Raw genomic sequence first — 24,058 nt, 5'->3', positions numbered from 1 at the left:
ACTTATATAAGCCTTGATATAAGGCAGTGTCCACCACTAATCTGACCAAAGATGAAGAAGAGGCTTGGATGAGCATCGAAACTTTTTGTCCAGTTGACAGATTTTGTATTTTCTTTTACAATGGATCATACCTGGATGACTGAGGGATTACACAGACTTCTACTTACATAGTTTCGACTCTTCTACCCTCCACCACTGATTACCCAAAAGCACTACTCATGAAACTTTGAAAACACACCTAAATACAACATATCTGTGTGGCCATTTTGCTTTTAAAATACTTACAAGCTCTTAAAAGTCTAACTCAGTTCCTGTCCTGTTGAAGGAATAGCCCCCTTTGTCCTGACCCCTCCCTCTGTAGCGCTGCTCCTCCCAGTCCTCCTCTCTCACTAACTCCACTAATTATAAAGCGCAGGGGCTCTGACACAGGTAGGCCTGGAGGGCAGCTGTCTTGTAGAACCAGGTGTGCTTCTCTGTGTGTGTTGTTTAGATGTGCATTTTTGTGCGTCAGCATCTTGTGCTCTTAAATGGTGACTACGGGGTTTCCGTGCTATAGCGTGAGTCATTGCCGCATAAGACCAAACGTAGGTGGTTGAAAGCGAGCTCCTGCTTTGTTTAACTTTGTTTATGGCATTATCGTCCTGTTTTTGACCTCTGTGGTACGTTCATTCATCTTTTGCCAAATCTATTTTATGTCCAGTCCTTTGTGTGTATGTCAATATGCGCATTTAGCTCTGTCTATTCATCAGATTTCTGGTTTACTCCTCGCCTGGTCCGGGCCTCAGCATTCACTTTACATTGTCCCCCGAGTTCATTGAGCATCTGCTATTGACCACAAAGATCAACACATAGTCGTCACATACACATGCACTACTGGGGTCCGCCATTACTCGTTTAACTGGTTAATTGCTCTGTGACTGTGGAGAGGGTTTGATTTTCTTTCTGAATGCACCGGGTTTTAATGTGCCCAAAGACCATGAGCAAATCTCTTTAATAAGATAAAGCTGCAACTACTTTTGTTATATAACTGTTGTGCAGTTAAAGGTACTGTGCCGGATTTTTACTGTCTTCAAACAGGATGCAGCTGTCCAAAGCGATTCTTCACTTTCCTAATGCTTTTTCTTTAGTTGCATGCTAACAAACACTGGCATGCAACTAAAGAAAAAAAAAACAGGTACAGCCATTTAATAATAGTACAGGTCTTCATTCTACAGCTGATCATGCAATTATTTTTCTCTGTGACAAAGAAAAGGGATAATGTTCAAAGACGCAACCTATTCAATTTATTTTTTCCTTACAAACAAATCCATACTTATATCTCATTAACAGTCATTGGAAACTGTTGCGAAACCCAAATGTAGGCGTATGACATCTCTAAATCATATAGTACTGAGTTTTCTAAAGATCTTGTAGTTGTTTTCTGCAGTCTAGGGTGTAATCATAACAGATAAAAGGAGATTGCCTTAACAACAGGTTCAACCCAAAGCTCTCTGACAACTTGACTCCAGTGGATTACTTGAGTTACAACTTTGAACCCACAACCTTTCCATGTTCCCGTACAGTGAGAGCTGCACTTAACACAACATTCTGAGGTGGAATGTAAAAAGCTCTTTTTTCAGGCGCATTCCTTATTCTCTCGTGTCATTACAGTGTGTTGTCCTTTTTACTTACACTGGTTACATCCATCCTCTGCTCTTCAATAAATGCACAATAACACTCCGCAAACCCCAGCCTTACTTGACTACATGATGGTAAGTTTACTCCTATAGTTGTACTTAAAGTATATATCAGTGGCGTCCAAACTATGGCGTGTGGGCCAAATGCGGTCCTTAGATAAAATTTTGTTGGCCCTCAAGCCTCCAGCTGAATTGGCCCAAATGATAATAGGCAGTATGTTTTACAGGATTTAAGTAATACTATCTCTATAACCTCAATAACGTCTTATTGTACTGTGTTTCAGTTCTCGTTAAAGGTACAATGGCTCTGTCAGAACTGTAAACTGCATCATTCTGAAAAACTCGAGGTAGTGACCAACAGTCCGTGGCCCTTCACTTCAAATATGTTTCAATCTGCCTGTTATAGTTCATCAAATATAAATCAATACTAGGACTGAAACTGGATACTATTTAACTATCACTGCTAAAAAAAAATGTAACCCTTTGTCAACAGTTATAGAATAATCTTGAGCTTTATTAGAACTGCTGTAAAACCACATGATAACATAAGGAAAGCAGTATTTTTTATGTTGAAAATTACAGTCAGTAAAGCATTTTTCATTATCATTGTGGTATCAAAATTGGTATTGGGTTTCCAGCCTATTTCTTAAAATCAAAATCAAGTTTGATTTAGTTTAAAATTAAGCATCATGACGGCACCAGTCCAAGCACCAACTTCAGTCATTTAAGATGCTCAGAGATTTCTGCATAAATTATTGTGGACCATCTACTTCCACTTCAATTGTTTAAACATTTGAGCTAGCCTCACATCCATCACTACAGAGTTATAATCATTTTTGAATAGATTTACAATTTCCTCATTGAAGATAACAAATGTTCTTGATTATGGTCAGCTCTGTAGGCGTTTTAAAAACCACCAAGATTGGGCTCTGGACCAGATTCCTGCAGCCTGTTTATTTCTCACAATGGAAAGTATTGCCTCAACGTTTTGCTATAAATGAAGCGTGCATGACATTCTAAGCTATCCAGGAAAACCCCATGCATCTTTGTATTCTTCAAGTCATTATTCATTCTGATGTATTTCTAAATCTGAAAAAAATAAAAAGTGTTGTGTGAATACATCAAAATACCCGTCCGTGTGTATATGCGTGAGATGCTGAGATGCCAACATCAGATTTCTCCATAAATGACTCAGCCAACTGCGACTGAAAAATGCAAACACGCTATAGAGATTCAGGTTCACCGTTGTGCCACGCTCCTGCTTATGGAAATGTGAATCGCCCTGTCGGAGGTTTGCTATGTCTATTGCTGTGGTTATTTGTATTAGTAGAAGCGCGAATGGGAAGTGAGCCGTGGTAATCGGACTGTCTATTTGGGGGTGTGTTTGTGCATAGGCTGCGCTGTGTATTACAACAGCTGTTCATTTGATTCTGCCTCACTCCATGCTTCCGTGGAGGCAGCAATACCTTGGCGCCTGTCAGGTTTGTAAATGCAAAATAGTGCAACTGCCGTCTAAGCAAAATAAAAGTCATTTCTGATAGGACAGTGTATGCATGTAGAAAGGAAACAACAATTTCACAAAGTAATTAAAGATTCACTGCGCATCTTTTTCGACGAAGGGTCTGACGCTTGCCTGTCTCCGTGGAAAATGTTGGCGCTTTACCTGGAATTTTCTGCAGTATGGCATTACACGTATTGTAATGATCTGAGTTGACGCCTTTTGTTGTTCTCGTAACTGTTGTGTTGTTGTTAATGTAACGGCTTTTGTGTGTGACACTTGGTTGCTATGCCGACAGGTTGATGTGAAGGTTGTATTATCAGTTACTGGTTGTTTTGGAGACTGGGTCTAGTAAATTGAGACTGCTGCTGTTGTTTTGTTGTTGTTTTGGCGTGGGTTATGGCCAACAGTAGCCCTTGTGTTCAGAAAATAACCAGAAAAAAATAGCTACATGACATTAATGCCATATGGTGTAACATTTCAGGTAAAGCAAAACCCCTACCAGGAACGCTACACAGTTAGTTACAACTTTAAGGCGCCTATTTCTTATTATTCTGGTGTAGTTAACCAAACGGAAGCGATAAAAGATGAGCTTTTAAGAAAATAGACCCAATAAATCAAATTTATATCTACAAAAAAGTACTTAAAGAGAAAAGTAAAGTTATTGTGGAAATCTGAAGATCCTAGTTCAGTGCAAAATAATCTCTTTGAATGACAACTTTTGCTAAAACTATAATTATTTGTGTTTTCGGTGAGTAACATCATTGTGCATCTCTGATTTATAGTTCAAAGTTATACACACTCTAAAACTTTTGGACAATAGCGTCTTTAAGTGTATTTGCAGAGATGAAACCCGGGTTAGCAAAGCAGATTTAGTTTAGCAGGGAAACAGATTGATTCCCAGCGTTGGGTGTGGTGGGCTGTGATGTAACCAGTGCATTTAGAAAAACAGTCTCCATAGATTTCAAGCAAAAAGACGAAAGGAGAGAGGGGACAGAACGCATTCAATGGAGAGACAAAGCAGGACAGCAGACAAATAGGGATAAAAAGCCAAGGTAACAATAGGGAGGTTGAGGATGGAGAGCTGGAGCACAGTGCCTGGCCTTCTGTGTAGTATACTGATATGCCAGAAAGGGCGTCTCGGGTAAAACATGCCAAAACCGAAGTGATGATGGTATAAGATACTTTGATGGGGCCTGACTGGAGCCTGAAGATGAAAATGTGATAGCAACTGGTAGACATGTCATAATCTGCGACCCAGATACCAGTGGTGGAACATAACAAATTAAATGTAGTAAAGTACTGCACTTAAGTATATGTTTTAGATATTTGTACTTGATTTTAAAGTGGATACTTTTAACTTTTACTTCACTACATTTGAGAGAAGGTATCTGTACTTTCTACTTCACTACATTTTGGAAGTATTTTTATTATAGTTTGAGACCTGATGCAAAAGCTGGGGGTTTAGTTTAATGAATTTGTAGTTTGAGCAAATAAAAATATACAAAGAAAAACAGTTAGGGAAAAAAAATCAATTCAGTTGTTTCTGTTGAACAAAATTAAGGACAAATATTTACCAAAATCACTACATTTGAAGCTTCATAAGATCTACGCAAAATACTTTACTCTTCAAGTACATTTTTAAACGGGTACTTTCATATTTAGATTTTTTCATGTGATACTTTTACTTGAGTATATCTTTCCTTCGGCATATGTACTTTTACTTAAGTAACCAAATCGAGCACTTCCACCACTGCCAGATACTAAATGATACTAAAACTACTGAAAGTATATACTGTACTGAACAGGTACTGACTGACACACAATATGGGACACATTTTTGAATCGTTTTTTTAAATAGCAGTTGCGAAATAGACCAAAACTAACACTAAATGGTAAGAAAAGGCATTATTTTTTGTTGAATATCACTTTCTATAGTAAAAAACAAGAGAGGTTTTTTTTTATTATCACTCCAAATCAAGTATTGAAATGTTAGTAAAGTCACAAGTTGCAACAAGATCAAAGTGACGTGTCCTTCGTCAGCCGTGATGCGTACATTTTAAGAAGGAACTTGTCTAAAACGTCAGTGTTGAGGGACTTGGGGGGGAAATTGGTGATTACGTGTGTTCTCGGGAGGCGAGTATAAACACTGGGACACTTTGCTCAATGGGACCCTGTATATTGTGCTGCCTGCTGCCACTTGTGCATAGCTCTTACCTCACGTCTCTAATAGCAGGTTTCAAGCCATTGTGTGCGCCGGCAATGGCTGACTCAACACACAACAGCACAGTCACATGGGAAACCTACTGTATACTTACATAATGCACACCCATCAAGATAAGTATTATTTAAACACAAAAACATAAGCAAAAAGGGGGTTGGGTAATGACACAGAGGTTCACACATACACAAATAAAATGGTGTTTGTTCACAAGGGGAGCGGCCTATAAAAGAGAAAGACCGAGCACTGAATGAAAACCCTGGCTTTTTGAATGGGTAAGCTGCATTAGAAAAGGGCTTAGTAGCCAGCTTTCTGTTTGAATAGGCTCGCTCTCCGCAAACACACAGTCAATCTAGCAGTATTCTCCCATGCACCACTATCTCTATAATACAGTCTCCCAATTAAAATAACATGTGGTTCAATGGGCTTTGGTTCAAAAGGAATAGATATGGAAACTGAGCACTTTGCGATTTTTGTTTTTGTTCATAGAGGAAAAAGTTCAAGCTCTGATGCTGTGTATGGAGGCCGTCAATAAGGAATTTTAAAATAAATTATACATGGACGCTACAATGACGAAATCATTTCAATTAGGGGTAAAGTGTCATGTTTTTATATAGCGCTTTTCCGCATTCAAGGCACTCAAAGCGGTTCACATCAACGAACCACTCACCCATTCACTCACACATTCGCACACACATTTACACACCGGTGTACGCAGACACTGGGGGTGAGGTGGGTTAAGTGTCTTGCTTGAGGACACAACAACAGCATTCATCTGTGGGAGCTGGATCTGACCTCTCAACTAATGACGTTTATGTCGAAAGTGGGATTCGAACTGTCAACTGAGCTGTTTACATTTTGAAGTGTGATATAGTGCTGGATAAAGTATCTCAAACAGTAATATTGGAACTACACAACAATATAAGTAGGAAGATGCCAAACTCCTTTTATGAAACATGTAAGTTATTATCTGCGGGTTGTAGAAGTTACTTATTGGACCCTATAGAACTTAAATGTTACTGCATTACAAAAAAAAATATTGTTCCATCACATTGTATCATATATTGAAGCATAACGAGTCAGTGTAGTAGTTCCTCCCACTGGTAGTGCATGAGTAACTGTAGTCTGGAGCAGTGGTGGAAGAAGTACTCAATTTGGTTACTGAAGTAAAAGTACCAGAGGGGAAAAAAAAAAAAAAACTCAAGTAAAAGTATCACAGAAAAAACAACTTAAGTAGAAGTATTAAAGTACCTGTTTAAAAATATACTTAAAGAGGAAAAAGTAAAAGTATTTTGTGGAGATTTTGAGATGTAATGAAGCTTAAAATATAGTGAAAATTGAACTACATTTGTCCATCGTTTTATTCTAGCTGTTTTTATTTGCATATTTCTTGTTATATTTTTATTTGCTCAAATTACGAACAAGCTAAAAATAAACCCTCAGCCTTTCCAGCAGGTTTCAAACAATAATGAAAAATACTTTAATTTTTCAGTTCGGTTCAAGTATGTAGCAGCACAGATAGCAGTACAGATAGAAAGTTCCTGCTCTCAGGTGTAGTGAAGTAAAAGTAAAAAGTATTCAGTATTCTAGAGCACTGGGTTAGCTGTGGTACACCCTATACAGTGACCAGATTCATGAAGTAGTTCCCTAGTTGTGTCCCGATTTTATTTCTTAAAATAACCTTACATTTTCATATGAATTCTTAGTTAACAATGAAGGATGTTCACTCTCACTCAAAACTCTTGCCCACATGTTTAAATACGCTTTAATCATGACTTTTCCCACATAGTTACCTGACATCAGTGATTTATAAAGACATTGCAGGCTAATTATGAAGTCAATTATCTCCAGCGGTCATGTTAATTTTCCAGGTATGCCCTCATTTACCTGAGAGGAGGATTAGGGGAAGTGTCTCCGAAGGAAGACAGAACGCCATATGGGGAATTGAGCATGGTGAGTAATTATGTCTTAGCCCCTTCACTAACCTCTGTTTAAAAGAATAAGAGGGACCAGGTGACTTCAAATCGTCCCCTACGGGCTTAGCGAGGAATGCGGAGAGCCTGTTACACTTTACCTGCTAGCACGGTCATTATTAGCCATTGTGGTCAAAGGCATGAAAAGAACAAAGGGGGAAGCTATAGGGAAACATCTCGGAGTCAGGAATGTAACCAGGTCAGACACGCCCCATTCGTTAACCGCCACGCAAATCACACAGGGATCGCATACACCAAATATGCTCGTCTTTGTAAGGTGACACGGAAAGCAGCGAGGAGTGGCGCATTTCGGAAAACAATTAAAATCGGAATATGAGAGTCTCCAGATGACAAGAATAAATAGATAGTGAGATAATGCCGGCATACCAGCTGTCATTATATCAAACGAACAGTGAGATGGCCGGATTAGCTGCTTTTGTCGTTCTTCCTTTTATTCATAGGAATTACGTGGTGACACAATGACATATAAATTGTATAGTGGCCGCTCCCGTTCCTGTCAAATGTATCCCCTCTCGAGATGCTAATGCTTTTTTGTTTTTTTGTTTTTTTCGTTAGACAGAAATTAGCATGGCGTTTGTGTGGTACTCTGCTCCAAACACCACTCTATATGTTGGTCTAATTCTAAAGAGATGGTACGGTTTGGATAAGATTTTCACAAATTAGTAACGTAATTAAGAGCAGGTCGATATTGTAATTCCCAATGTCATTTTTGTCAGTAAGATGACTTGTGTTTTTAATATTTCTGATTGGCTGAGGATGGAACCAATGAAGATTTTTAAAGAAAACGTAGGCTTCTCTTCAGTATTCAGTAGATATTCTTGGGAGACATCTTCAGGTGTCCAGTTAGTTTGTGAAAAAAGTGTATTTACCAAATCATTATTATCCCAAATTTGTCCTGCTCTCGCATTCCCCTTCACTGAAATCTCCCTGGACCTGCATTCCTAATCGGCACCAAGTTAATTAATCTCACACTTGGCTGCGGTAATAACTTGACTTGTTAGACCTCCTCTGTGTAAATGGACTTCGCTCTTTAGCGGCTGAAAGAAACAGTAATGAAGCAGCAGCAGGCACCACCACAGAACAGAGCGGAGCCATCCATAAAACGTGACACTGTCAGTGCCAGGAGGGCCATGTACCTTCTACAACATCAGACCTGATTTTAACATCGCAGAAACTACAGGAGGAGTAGTAGTAGTAGTAGTAGTAGTAGTAGTGATGGTGGTGGCAGTAGTAGTGGTAGAAGTAGTTTTAGTCATAGTAGTAGTGGTAATAATAGTGGCAGTGGTAGTAGTAGTGGTGGTAGTAATGGTAGTAGTAGTAGTAGTAGTGGTGGTGGTACTGGTAGTAGTAGTAATGGCAGTAGTAGTGATGGTAGTAGAGCTGACAGTAATAATTGTAGTAGTATTAGTAGTGGTGGTAGTAGTAGTAGTAGTAGTGGTAATATTAGTAGTTGTGATAGTAGTAGTTGTGGTAGCAGTAGTGGTTGGAGTAGTGGTAGAAGTAGTAGTAGTCGTAGTAGTAGTAGTAGTAGTAATAGTGGTAGCAGTTGTAGTAGTAGTAGTGGTGGTAGTGCTGGTACTGGTAGTAGTGGTAGTAGTAGTAATGGTTGTAGAGGTGATAGTAGTAATTTTAGTCATATTAGTAGTGGCGGTAGTAGTAGTGGTGGTACTGGTAGTAATAGTCGTAGTAGTGATGGCAGAGGTGGGAGAGGTGATAGTAGTAGATGTGATAGTAATAGTGGGTGTACTCGTAGTAGTACCTGTGGTCATATCATGTCATGTCAAAGCTCAAACAGTCCTTTGTTATATTTTTTATATTGTTATTCAGTTCACTGCCCAAACAGAGTAGACGCACATCAATATTGGGGATGACACTGTAAATCTATTACCTCTCCTCAGCTTTGAATTATCTGGTCAGTCCTAGAGGCCAGGGATCGGGCTTGTCCCTTGTCCTATGAAATATTAATGTGCTTAACCTATGGAGAACCGCCGCGATCGCTAGTCGTCGCACACTGTCCAGGTTTTTGGCAATTAAGAGAAATTGACGGATGGACAGAGAGACACCCAAAGCTGCTAAGGTCCATATGGCAGGGGGGTTTCACGGGCCCACTTCAATTACATAAAGACCTCTGTGCATTGGCATAACACACTCAGGGCCCCAGACAGCAACAGCAGAGACAGAAGGAATAAATCATGTAGCGGTTAGCGGCGCTGGCCAACACACAAATGCACCATTACTGCCGCACACACTGGCACTACACAACAGTATACACATGTGGACTTTTATCTTTATATCTAACCCACAGAGAGGCTTAGGCTGAGTTTATTCCCCTAAGTAGAATGTCTCACTAACCCTAATCAGTATGTTTACATGCAGAACATACTTGGACTATACGCTCAAGGCTTGGCTTATACTTCGTCAAAAACACAATTTAGATAAAAGAAAATGGAGAATCTGTACAACTATTTTTTGTAATATGCAGAAAAAAATCAATTGTTGAATAAATTATACCCCATTTTTCCATTTTCCATTTTCTTTCTCTTATCCAGGGGCAGGGCGTGGGTCAGCAGTGAGCATATACGTACAATTTAAATACCTTATTATAAAATCTAAATGACTTGCTTTGGATCAACATACAACTGTAAAGGGAAAGATGACAAACTGTGTATTCCAATAAGGTAAACCTTTCTTTTTTTTTTTTTTACGTTTTTCCTAGTTATTATGAACCAAATCCAACAAAAAACGCGTAATACTCAACAAGCTAGCTAGCCGTAGACAAAACTATAATTTGTCTAGTCTGCAAGGCTCATTGACACCAACATGGTTACTATTCACTAACCCAAATGGAGTGAAACATAACTCGATTGTTGATATTTAGTCATCTGTTACTGTATTATGCTCATACCAGTCTTGCGGGACACGTAGGAGAACTATGGGCCAACTCTAGCTAATGTTTTATTCACTCTTTTCATTGATGTGTAACTAATGCTGGCGGTTAGAAGGAGCCGGGTATCACCAATGACCCCCTCCCTCACCACAGCGACACACACACACACACACACACACACACACACACACCCACACACACACCACACACATACACGAGCTCTGGCCACAGCACCGCAGGGCACCTATTGATTTATGTCCTGACAAGGTGTGCAAGTCTGGTTCATCTGCACGTTCATTTGCTCCTTATGAGTTCGAGAGTTAGATCTATGCCGTTTTGTTCTTGTGTTGAGACAAAGGACGGCAAATGGAGACGTGGACAGGCAACAGGAGTAGAGGAGAGGTGACACATTAGCACTAGCAAGCTCCTGTGGTGTTTACATGTGTTTGTAGGTGGGCTTCCGGATTTCACACTTTGGGGTCAGACTATGGGAACTTCAACGACTGGTTCTCGAAATGTAAGGTTTAAGGATTTGTTTAAGGCTAGAAAATGACTCGTATGATATATTGTTGATCATTAACTTGGCCTGTCACGATAAAAAAAACCTGAAGAACGACATATAGACAATAAACGATTATATTGAAACCGATTTTCGCCACTTACACAATAACCCAAGAGATGAAAAGTATAAAATAGTAAAATAGTTACAGAGGTGGATGATTTTCAAGTTGTTAAGTAAAAACTGATGATTGAAAGTAAATCGAAAGTGCATGGATTTGTTTGCCCAGAGCTTTTTAGGGGTCAATGGGTAAAAAGGTCAGACACTAGAACATCAATAGCGCGTCGTTGCTGATTTAGCTTACAATGTAACTTAAATTGAAGCACGCTAAAAATAGGTTGAATAGTTTTGAGGAATCTGTTGGCTATTTTAGTTTGTAGAATTATGAAAAAAATAAAAATAAAAAAACAATGTTTAACTTTTTATAACTGACTGAAACTTTCACCAACCACCTGGCTTACTCTGTTCTCTCCAACATAGCTCGCAGCCAACATAGTTAAAAAATAACAATCCCAGTGTTTATGCCTAAACTCAACCATTAGCAAAGGATCTGTTCAGGCCAGTGGCAAGGAAGTCTGGAAAGAAAACAACATCTTTTCAACTGGAACAAAAATACCAGCGCTTCCCATATATACTCAGTGTTGAAATATATCCCGTAAAAATCGCCCTTGACCTGCGGGAGGCACGCAGGTGGTCCAGGCGAGCAGGTGGGGTCAGTAATGCAGCAGACAGGGTTAATTCTGACCTGGTTAGTCATCAGCCCTGACCCTGAAACAGCCCAAGTGGGTAGAATACAAATGAATCCCCAGGGCTTCGGCACAGTAAATCTGGCTCTGTGTTTACGGCATTCAAACCACACAGCACAAGGCCACAGGGATGGGCTGAGTGACCCTGAGCGGTGACTTTAACAGTAAATGGGCAAACTGGTAGGCATATAGTTTAAAAAAAAATGCAAGCGCTGTAGGGTAATCTGATTCCAATTTGTTCCGTAATAAAAACTGGGCGAAATGACAAAAAGTTTGAGTTTGGAATGATCACGACTTGATTCAACTTTATATCGTCTAATTAAAAGCAAATAAAGCTTTTCAATATTCATTTCCTGTACAAATCGTTGCTGTTTGACACTATAATAATCCAATTTCTTCCTCCAAAGTTTGAACTCTGCTCCAAACCTCATGCTTTTACTGACAGAGGGTTGGCTGCAGACCTCTCGATTAAAAAGATTAGGAATGAACCTCGATCTTGATTCATATTCAATTTATCACCCAGTCCTAACTGTAGTAAAAAATAAAATAAAATAGGCTTCTCTGGGTGAGTGTTGCCAAGCAGATAAATCCAAGCAGAAAAAAACTCTGTCAGGGGCTCATTTATTACTAATAAGTGTTGAGACCCAAAACATCCACACTGCTCTATTTTAGTCATAATGAACAGGTGAGGAATTACTTAGACAGACCCAGATGGAAATTGATTTTTTTTAAGTGTTGTCTCATTATCCCAAGCGGGCCACTTTATCCCGCACTACAGAAAGCCAACACCATATGATGCGGCTTGTATAACGCCAAGGTCAAGTGGGCGTTACACGGTCCGAGTGTGCGCCGAGAGAATAGAAAAACCGGTGGACGCAGTTGAATTTCTATGGATTATCCCAACGCAAGACCATTCGTGAGGGACTAATTAGAGAGGTCCAAGTGGGCTCCGGTATCAGTTCAAGCCAAGATTCATAAATAAGTAAGTGCGAGGGGCAGCTTGGGCGCTTAATTAACAAAGCGTGAAAAAAGGGCGTGAATCTCTAGAGACCGGATCCCAATCTGATTCCAAGGGATGGGCTCTCCGCAGCAATCCTGTCCATCTCTGCGGCATTGATTGATGGCAGGCCAAATTGATTCCCCAATCATCACCCGTCCTTTTAGTTTGGGCATCCCTGGAGATTTACAGAGGCCAAATGTGGCACAGGAGGCCTTGCTCTAGCTTCCCCTTCCTGACATTAGCGCCATAAACATTGAGCCCACACAGCCCCCTCCATGTTGCGACTGTATGCGCTCCCATCTGGCCCGAGGTTACCTGACACCACTGTGGGTTCTGCGCTCGCACTTTTGTCTATCTGCCAATTGTTTTCACACTCTGAGGTGGTGCGTCTCAGATATTTTAAACCTCGACACCTCAAGTTTCTCTCACTTAGGATCCCGCTGTTATCCAAGGCAAGAGATTGGGTTGCAGCCTCCTAGTTGACTTTGATCTCTTAAAACAAAACAAAAAATTGTGTTTTTGAGAAAGAACACTGGGGCTGTAGTCGAGAAAATTGTGGGGCGACTAAAGACATGGCCAGTGCATCAGTGACTCAACTAAAAGGGTACGTGACGTGGCACGCTCTCAAAAGTGTTCCAAATCTTGTGTAAAAACTACTATGCATATGTAAAGTATATGTAAACAGCATCTTCATAAGTACTAAGGCAATACGCGACAGAAGGGCAAACATTTATCACGGGTACTTCTTTCTTTGTACTAGTGGTGAACGTTTTTTTCTACTTTTCTGAAGATTTAAGCAGTAGATGGTTGAATTAGTAACTTGACTATGACTAATTAAGTGTTTAGTTTGTACTGCAGCTCATGTTCACTAAAAAAACTGTAGAATTTAAAGAATAGCATAGTACAGAATAGATTTTTGGGGGGGAAATCTAAATTTTTTCCCCAATATATCGTACTTTGTTATCAAAAAATTGTTATCATTACAGGTCTAGTGTCCAGTCTCGCAAAACTTCTGCAAACTCACTCAAAGTATTCTCCTTTCAGCTATGGCCCATGTGAGTCTCCATCAACCGATTATTTGACAACTAAAGGACGTTTAATATATATAAGTTGGAACAATATTGTTTTGTGTGTACATTTTCTTTGTACTCAGTCAGTTTTTGGTAATTTTTTGTCTATATGATAAGATTTAAGCCATAAAAGGTTGAATAAATAACTTCTATGACTCACTACAGATGCAAACGAAGTACTAAAGTGTTTCATTCTGCTGTTTATTTTTTGCAGTACATAATTTTTTTTAACAATATGGTAGATTTAGAATAGTTTTTGTGGTTTAAATCTGCGTTCAGGTTGTGTCCGTGGCATAAATGAGGTTGAATATTATCGTTTAACCGAACTTTAAAAATATATGATCGTGACAGACCTAGAACACCACAGTCGATTGGAATTTTCCCCCTTTTTTTTTAACCGAAATCCACATTGGCTGGTGTTTAACACGGAAAGACATCTTAATCAGAGGAAATGATGCTCTGCTTTCCTGGCATGCTCATGTGAGAAACATTACACTCCGGAGAGTCATTGTGACAGTCAAGGCCTTATCAAGCACTAGGCAACAACAAAGGCCCTCAGTGGTAAATAGCATCTGTCTCCTGGCTTTTTTTATTGTGGTTGTTGAGGTTTTCCTATCAAAGGGGCTCACGATAACAAGGACGGGATAAGAATACTTCAATTTGTGTAATCGAGCAAAACTGGGGTTACAGAAGAAGGAGCTTGAGCGCAGAATGCAAAACAAAATGGACTATATGATGAAAGAGGATAAGCCCGCAGTTAGAAGATGTGACTGGAAAGATTATAGGTGAAACAGACAAGGCCAAGGAGACTCCTGGGGTGGGGAAGAAGACAGAGTAAATAGCATATAAATGGTTTCTTTCTTTGCCAACCTATTATTTTAAATCATGGTTTTGTACAACAACGAAGGCGCATGGCATAAAAGTTCAACTGCATGGCATAAAAGTTCAACTGCCTGGCAACCTAAAAAACCTACAGATATTGTTATGAATCCAGGCACCCACTAAAAAGAATTGCTAGGGTTTTTTTTTCTTAACTTGACTTGACAAGTTCAATCATCCATCAACCTTGCAACTGTATTTGCTCAATCTCAAAAATTGCCAACCAAAATACGCTGAACTCGTATTTCTTTCACAGAAACCCCAAATATCATCCAACTTTTCAACATTGAATAACTGATACCTTCTTTGACTTTGACACAGTAGGGATCGGCAGAGTGCATAGCGAGATTTGGACACATGAAGTACACAGCTCACCTAGAGCCAAAATGCAAAGGGTGAAGCTGCAAAGTCGGTGAATACATCATGAAAAGATGTGCATTCCCTAGTTCTCACTTGGCTAAAATCCACCAGTCAGATTTATCTCAGCCTTAAACTACCCATACGAACCCGATTCCCCCTATAAAGGTAACATCAAGGTCAGGTTCCATGCGCACAACTCCGACAGATGACATCCTTCCTTCTTGATCTATTTTTTAATCCCTTCTTTTACTCTTTCACTTTAGTCCGCACATACACGCGGCTGCTCGCAATATTTCTTTCAGACCAAACTAGATAAGAAACGTCTTTGAACTGGGTGTTTCAAGACCCTTCGCTCTTCCCTCTAAGCCCCCCGCTGCTCTGCCGGGACACGGGCTGATCGATTGGCCCTGACAGCAGCCAACTGAATGGAACCAGCTTGATTGATTCATTAGCAGAGCGGCGTTAGAACTTAAAGAGTGTCTATTTTGTATGGGAAAGAGGTAATATGCGTGTGTGTGCGACAGCAGTCTGCGTGTGTGTGTGGGAGAAGAGTTCAGAGGTCAAACTGGAATTTCCATAGGGCGTTACAGGGGAACCGAGGGGGCTGTTTATAGGCTGACTTGGCGCAGAGGGAGGGGGTCAGCAGCCTATATTGTCCAACACTTTTCATCTCACTGGCTGCAATTAGTCTTTTGTAGTTTTTTTGTCGAGCCCCTGTTAAATCACGGCTCACAATCGCTATCTCGCTAGCGCAGATGTAAGATAAGAGCTTTTAGCATGCTTCATAGAGTGAAGTCATTTAAGGATTTGGCTATCAGCGAAATCGGAGGCAATATATAAATCTTTGCTATAGATAAGGATGGCAATTTGGGTCGGGGAAATATGTCAGACCATGCAATAATTAGAGCGTTATCTTGTGCACAAACTATAATGGAAGTATTTTGTCAGGCTCAAATTGGAAAATGGTACGACAGAACTGCAGTTATCGGCCAGTGTTTCCAACGGTAATGAGCGATTTAAAGGTCCTACATTACGCAAAATTGACACTTGTGAGCTTTAGGTCATGTTTTAATGTTGTTGCCTCATCAAAAACACACCCGGAGTTGTGTTTTGTCTACATCTGTCTACATCTCTAAAGTTTAAAATGCTCTGTTCCACCGTGTGATGTCATGAAGTGGTGGTTTTCAAGTTAACAGCTACATTTTACCGTTTTTTCAGAGCTGAACGAAATTCTAGAGAAGGTATTTGGCATTTAACAACACAGTGGAGCACTTTCTGTATCCCTTTAAAACAAAAACTTTCTATTGTTTAAGGGGCTATAGCGTTGGATAGCTAAAAAAAACTTGCAAACGATCTGACTTGCATCTTTCAAATAAGACTACATGGTGACAATTTTTTACTTTTGTGGTTAATTCTACAGTTCTATACTTACCTTAACCCTAACACTTGACAATATTGACCCTACTCGCTGGGAATTCTAGTCACTCAAACAACTTCGAACATTCTACATAGCACCTCCCATTCACAAATATTTTCAAAGCATGCTCGTAACCTCTTGTGAAAACAGCCACACATGCGCTTCTTCACGCCTCTCCAAAGTTTCCAGCAGCACAGGTGTCTCATGGGCCGTAAATACCAGTCTGCACCTTCACATTTGGTCTTCTCACTGGCTGGCTTCCTTCCTGATAGTGTATTATTATCCTCTAAATATTGCACTCAATTAGACATTAAAGTCACGACAATGTCATTTTAGCTCAGACTTTTAAACAAGAGCTCCCACACAGCTGGTGGTATGTCCCGGAGGCTGTCGCATCCAACCGTGGGGAATGTGTAAATATCAGGACAAAAGGTCATGTGTGATTGGAACTGCTGCCACTGAAAATGCTATGATGGATTCACTGTGCGAACTGGTTCAAAGTAAGAACGTTACAAAGAAAGGTATTTTTACATTTTTGAAAATAAATAGGTTTAGGTTTGGTGCCAATTTCGTCAAGTCAAGGGGGAAAAGGCCTAAACATTCATCTTTCTTTGTGGTGGTACTTCAGGTTCAGTGGAAATCCCATTTCAACTGAAAATTTGGGAAAAGTTTTTAAAATATGAAATACATTTGGTTGATTTGTGTAAAATGTTTGTGCTTTTACTGGTTGTCAAGATCGGCAACCCCATGCAAAAAAATGCAACCCAAATGACGATGGCGGCGCCCACGGCAACTTCCAGATTATGGTGAATATACAGAACAAGGTCCAGGAGTGGGTCCAAGTGGGTTTTACTCGATGTTGTTTGTATCAGGGATATTTTTCCAATTTTGTAATGAGAAAATTAGTTAAGTAAAGTAAGCCATAATCTAAAAATAGAGAGAAATCCTTCTTTGGACACTGTGAACCATTTGCATGCTATCAGAAACCAAAAATGCAGTCCATCAATTTGGTCTAAAACTCTGGACAGAACCTCCTTTCCACTTCCCCCTTTTGGCCCCCTGTATTTTCTCTTTTAACAAGCCCGACCAAGGCTAAACCCAGGTGATACCACTGTTCTCTCCCCTCCAGGCACGATGTTTTACACCAGCATCCAATCACAAGGCAGTTGTAACTGGCTATTTCCAGACAAGACAAATATCAAAGAGCTCTGTTAGCCCCATCAGCTCAAGGCGTGTTACTAGAATCTGTAACTTATAAAGACGACGGTGGTGGTACCTAATTGATCTCGTCCCTTACAAATACCACAGGTCAAAAAACGTTTCTGCTCATGAGATGTGTATGACCACTGTAGACCTGTTACATTTATCAGTCTTTCAGTATTCATGTTAAAAAATATGTGCATTTAAACCATGCCTGGGACTGTTTTGGTTTGTTTTAGGTGTTTACGCATTTCAATGAGCCAGTGAGAACCAAATTGTTGGACTTTTTACATACACACATCCTCAAAAGGGTTATTTTCATTTGCTGCGGGAATAGTATAATCCCTGGAGTTTTATTGTGTTAGAAAACTATTGTTAAGAAAGGGAAATGGTCCGCCTTGGAAAAACTTGTATTTAGAAAATCCATATAAAGTCTAATAGCCGTTAATAGCTGTAGTTATGAGATTTTGGTACTTTCTTTTTAGACTTAAATGAATGAATATGGCTCAGTTAACCTGTCACAAAATGATCATCATAAGTCGTAGTGTTTGGCTAGTTCCGCAAAGGCTTAACTTAACCCATATATGTCAAACACAGTGAAATAAATGCATGTATGAATTGTACTTTTAATGAGAAAAAGATCTACCAAAGATATCCCCTATACCCTCGCTGTACTGTGGTCCAATCCCCCTTGTCTCTCTCTGTCTTGCTCTTTCTGGCTGGCCGGGTTCACACAGCAGCAGCATGTGTGCAGCAGGGGGCAGGCCTAGACACATTGGATCGCTCCCTCCTTCCCTCTCTCCCTCCCCCTCTTCTTCTCCTTCTCCCCTGTTCCTCCACTCCACTGTGAGTCCCAGAGTTGCCATCTCACAAGACCCCCGTGTCAGACGCTAAGCTGACCTGCGAACATGCACCGGCCCTATGCGCAAAGGGAAACGGGGCGCACACACACACACACACGAACGCGGTAGCTAAGGGACTTACTCTGATTGTAATGTGCATGAGTGTGTTTGCAAAAGTAAATAAAACATATGAGAAGGGATTTAGAGCGATCGCTGTGGTTACAATGATTTATTCTATATATCTTAGGTTGCTACTGTAATTCGAAAGCTCTCTCCAGTCAGTGTTTGGGCTTTGGGCCAGCGAAAAGTGAGCTATTTTTGCGCATGATACAAGTTATGCATTCTCAGATTCAGTCAATGTGGTTTCAGATTTGTGGAAACGAATTATGTTAGTTGAATATAAATCTCTGGTATTGAAGTAAAGAGTAAGTAAATATCGAAAATAATATAATTCTAAGTTCGTTTAGTGAAATATTTGTCACTTTCAGTTCAAATTCAGGACAAACTTCGAGGACGGCGATCAAGATTACAGTTTTGTTTTGTTTTTTAAATGCGTACTGAAATTTCATCATGTCACAATTTGAATTCATAAAGAATATTGCCGATATTTCAAGAACAACGTACTTTAATTGTATTCTTCAGCCTGGATGTCTAAAAACACTGTCTAAACCGTATTATATATTAACCATTCACAAATCTAACTAACGCTTCCTACTGCGCACACTGGTCTGGTGGAACATGGCTGCTGCTTGCCCTCATGTGAAATTCCAGCTCGGTGAATATTTCTGTGCCACCATTTGGGCCATAAACTAAGGGTAGGTGCCGGAGAGGCGTCCTGGAGCCATGTCTGTTAAGTCAGTCAACTGCTCCCCGCTCTCTCATGGGTCTACCCTTATATTTCAGAGTTAATGCCACAATGCTGCTTTCCCCACATTTCATCTCACCAGGCACTCAACATGTCGTCATGCGCTGCCCGTGTCCTCAGCCTATAAGAAGTTACAGTGCATCTGTTCAAAATGGCTGTCTATGGGGTGGACTGTGGCCTACATTTTAGGTCAACCATCTGCCGCCACTGCATACTACTAATAAAGAAAAAAAAATTAAAAATAGATTTGATCGTACATGTTAAAAGATACGGTAACGCTTTTTGATGCTTTTGTGCTTATATTATTATTTTTTATTAAATTATTTATCAACATTAATAATTTTTTTGTAAGTGAAGCAAATACGATCTTGACATGACAGAGACATACGGTCTGTGTTTATTCTAAATGAAATATAAGTAAAAAAGTACCTCAGTTTTTGTTATAATATTTTGGCTCATAAAGTACACGTGAACAACTGGGCTGAAAAATAATTATTGCACCTAATATATTTACACTGACATTTCTATCCATATTTAGTCACAAAAATAATAACAATAATAGTGTGCTTCCTTATTTAAGAGGCTGTAATACCAAATCACTTTGTTCATATTTTAATTAATAAAAACAAAAATACAAATGATTTTAAAACAAAAACTAATTAGTCTGAATCGTGTTTTGTTCCGTCTGTGCCATGACTTTGCTTTTCTATTGCAAATCGAGCGTCTCTTTAGCGCAGTTCCCCCCTCTCAATGCTGAGTGTAATTGCCACCATAGGATCACTAATGGCGTCTTTTGTCACCGCAATTGTGACCTTAAGTACATTTGCCCAGTGATTTGCCTGCGAATTTATGCAGAGGAGCTCCCGGAGTTAACTTTACGCACGGTTATGTGAGGGCGGCATTGTGAGCGACTGAGTGGGGCTCGGGCCACACAAGCTGCTGCTGCTGCGCTCATAAATAACGCCTGGCACATGAAGGCCTGCTGCCCCGACCAAACGGACACATGGCCCGGCGACGAGTAACAGGAATTCAGCGAGACTTAACCTGCTGCAGCAGTCAACGGGCTGAAGGGCTGTTATTTTACTCACTCGATGTTGGTTAATAGATTTGGGAATTAGACTGTTTGATGTTAAGATGATTTAACTTTGTGTGTGATTTTACAGGACTGTTGTACCGAACCAAACAAAACACACGATCAAAAGTACATACTGGGCTGGTGTATTAAATATCAGCCAAAATAATCATGTTGCCAACTGTAAAACGCAAAACGCACAGGAAAAGTCCTATGGAGGTGTGATCTCACCCACATAAAACATGGCAGCTATTCCACAGTGTCTCCACATTTAGACAGGAGAAAGGGCACAGCACTCACGGGGGAATCCTTTGCTTATGGACAGAAAGCTGCTCGTTAGAGGACAGACTGAAGAACGCGTAAACTTGATCGAGACTTAAGTGTTACGTTCCTCGATGATTAATTATGCAAATGCTCTTGTGTTAAATAGTGTCGATATAATGGCCTCTATGTTTATCACAATAAATAATGAGTAGTTTTCATCTTTGCGTCAGAAAAAACGGTGGCCCTGTTACGCGCCACTGTCATCGGCTCAACGTGAGACCAGCTGTAAGGTGAACGGTTCTATATGCGCAAATGTATTCACCCTGTGTGTTTCTACTTTAGATTAGTCTTAGTAAAACTGGGCATAACTGAAAAGTGTAGATTTCATAATTTACACGAAAAACGTAAAGAGTAAGATACAAACAATGTAATAACTTGTTTATACCTAAAAAAAAAAACAAAAAAACAAAACTGATATACACACGACACAAGACCTGCTAGGCATCCATGCACAAAGTCAGTTAAAAGGGTGCGTAATGGTGGTTTTATAAATAAAATATAAGGTAAAGGCATACACCGTCACGTGGTATAGCCCTATACAAGTTTCTAAAACACAATGTGTGAGTACAAAAAATAAAGATATCCAACTGTAGATGAAACTAAACAAAAACTTTGTCGGCAACTCTTGGGCCATTATAGCCCGGGTGGAGGGATATGCGCGCAGGCCATGGAGCTTACACAAGACTACGTTCTTTTGAAAACTCATGCAAACACACAAAAGTACCAAACATTCAATAAACGAACCAAAACTTCATACAACTTTTGTCAGACTGGTGAAAACTTGGATACATTTTGCGGGAGACAAAGAACACAGGACAGAGCGCACACGTCACACACAACACTCACACAGGGCATTTCACTGGGCCTGTCCCTGCACATCACATTTACCCACAGGGGCCCTTCGTTTGAACCAGGTTTTAGTGGCTGTTTCCAGGCTGGGCTGCGCTGACCTTTGGGGGTGAGAGAAATCGATTTTCTAGAAACCAAAACTTAGTGGAAAAAGTTGAGAATTGAACACCCAGCTGGCCAGTAAAATATGTATTCTCTAATTTGACACAACTTGTTCAATAACTGTGTAGTTTGTTTTGAGTGGTTCAGGGGTCATCTAAAAAGGATGTGGCTCCAGTTTTAATAGTTCGCCTTGTTATCTAAAGATAAGAACAAAACAAGCCGTTTGATTAGATAAGGGCAAGATTATTTTCCCTTCACCGTGAGTGTATGTTTGGACACCTCAGGCCAGACGGGAAGCGACAGTGCGGTTTGACTGAAAAACACTTTAAACCAAAATGTTGATTCAGGACCTCACGAAGCCACGACGACTCCCTGTCTCCCCAAGGAAAGGCGCAAAACTACAAACTTGCCGTCTCATGTCAAGTCAACACACAGAGAGCTGCTGCATCGAGCCTGGTTCAGAACAACACAATAACAGTAATAAATGACAACAAGCCCGCCTGTCTTTAATAACATCCCCAAAGCCCAACTAAAAACGTCTACCTGACCCACAGTCTGTGCGTATATCACATTATCCCACTTGAAAGTTTCCAAGCCTCAAAATTACGAGAGACAGAGATTTCAAACGGCAAAATGCACAACTCGCTCCGGGAAAAAGCACGATCAAACTATTCTGGGCCAACGGCACATTGTCCCAGTTTTCATTTGGCATCATCACAGATTCGATTCTAGACTCGACATTTGAGATTCATTCACTCAGTCCTACAGAATAAGACGTATTCTGATTCTAAAGTGTAGGCCTACTGTAGGACCGCAGTAGCTTTATGTGTCTCCTCCAAAATCAGACGCCTTCAGACGCACTGGAGGCTCAGGCAGTTGTGCGTTAAAGTAGATTTTGTGCAAACCCGTGACAAATATCTACGTCACTTTTCTATATCACTGTTTTAAACGTTATTATTAATTTATACATTGTAAAAAACGATTCGTTGCTGCTTTTAAATACTGAACTAATGTTTATGTGACTTGCTCAACTGTCAGTACATGACCAAAGTGACCACTAAAATGCACGAGGCCGAGCTGCTGTGGGGGCTCAGGGGTCGGGACTCCCCGATGAGTCCGGCACAGAGTTCCACTAATTTCTTCCTAAGTGTCAGAAAAAAGGCAATCCACAAGTACCATTGAAATGTATGAGTCCTGTTAACGCGCACACTCAAGGCTGCACTTCGCGTGGGGAGACTGACAGGAGCGTATCGCTGAAAAACGCTCCTAAAACCTGTGTCCCGTATAGAAACTAAAAAACACAGTAATGCTGTATAGAGGCCTAATTGAACTGTTTTGTCCGACAGTGCGAATTTTGGCACGCGCATTACCTTCCACGGAGCACTCGCCTCTGTGCAGGATCCTGCGCGTTTAAATTGCACAGAAATACTGTAAAATACTATCTTACCTTCTACAGCGGACACGGTGGGCAGCAGGAAGCTGCATAAAAGCAGAAAGTAATCCATTGTCATAAAGCGAGCAGCTCGGACATGTAAATAGAGCCAGCACATAAGAGAGTAGGGAATAGAATCCTCAGGCTGATCCGTCTCCCCAAACAGCGCACAAGTGCTGCCCGAGTCCCGCTGGTGTGTCCCACCGCTGTGTCAGTCCCCCAGCTCCAGCCCCATTCACCTCGCTCTGAGTGTCCCAGGTGAAAATAAAACCCGACAGCGTGAAAAGAAGCTGCCTCTCTGCCTTTTCACTGTGCTCCAAAGTGTCACTTTAAAAGCACACTCTGTGTGGGGCTTATGGATGGCCCCCAGTCCCGTTCACGCAGCCGTAGTCCAGGTCGTGGTAACCATCCAGGAGAATATTCCCACTCGTGTGTCCGTAAGAGTGATCCTTCAGAGTTTATGGTCAGAGCGCACGCAGAGACGGTCGCGTTTGGACAAGGCAGACCATGTTGTAGTCCGCAGAGCAAGTTATTCCAGTAAAGCAGCACTTGAGCCAAGGTTCAGACAGTATGTATCTTCAGTTGTGGATAGATGTAATTCCCTGAGCGAATGAGTCCTTAGTGTATGTGTTCTGGTGCTGCTGGAGAGCCGTCCGCTTCGCTCGGCGCGGTGCGTTGGAATGAAGCACACGGCGGCGCAACGAGAAGCGAGGAAAGGAGAGAGAGAGAGCGCGCACGGCCAGGGAGGAGGGGTTATCTCGGAGCAGCTGCTATGCAAAACATGTCCACCTTGACTGTCATTTACACACACGCTCATGATTAAAATAAAACACATTCATTTGTCACAAAACATGAATAAAACCATTTACATTTGACGGTCTAATTTGTAATCACCTCTAGAAATGAACTATTTTCTCAGAGCTACAAGAGGCACAACGACTCAAAGCAAGATATATGTGAAATCATTTTTTATTTCATACTACCAGCTGCAAAACCTATACCTGTATATGATCTATTCACCGTGAACTTTATTCTTAATTTCACTCCTCTCACTCCTCACTCCTC

At 40.6% G+C, this 24,058-nt stretch overlaps 1 protein-coding gene across 8 annotated transcripts in view; it reads right to left on the bottom strand.

The window, feature by feature from the left end:
• LOC117393984 (ephrin type-B receptor 3-like) overlaps positions 1–23,655 on the bottom strand; it is a 58,218-nt gene extending 34,563 nt beyond the window's left edge. For all 8 annotated transcript variants that reach the window (XM_033991966.2, XM_055221088.1, XM_033991970.2 and 5 more), the window contains exon 1: positions 23,009–23,655. In XM_033991966.2, the coding sequence (XP_033847857.1) occupies positions 23,009–23,111 (103 nt within the window). In that variant the 5' untranslated portion in view covers positions 23,112–23,655. The remainder of the gene's footprint in view (positions 1–23,008) is intronic.
• Positions 23,656–24,058: the final 403 nt, after the last annotated feature.

Source organism: Periophthalmus magnuspinnatus, chromosome 4, assembly GCF_009829125.3.
Source record: "Periophthalmus magnuspinnatus isolate fPerMag1 chromosome 4, fPerMag1.2.pri, whole genome shotgun sequence".
Taxonomy (NCBI): domain Eukaryota; kingdom Metazoa; phylum Chordata; class Actinopteri; order Gobiiformes; family Gobiidae; genus Periophthalmus; species Periophthalmus magnuspinnatus.
Note: the sequence above shows the minus strand (reverse complement) of the source record. Positions and strands in the feature narration are given on the sequence as shown.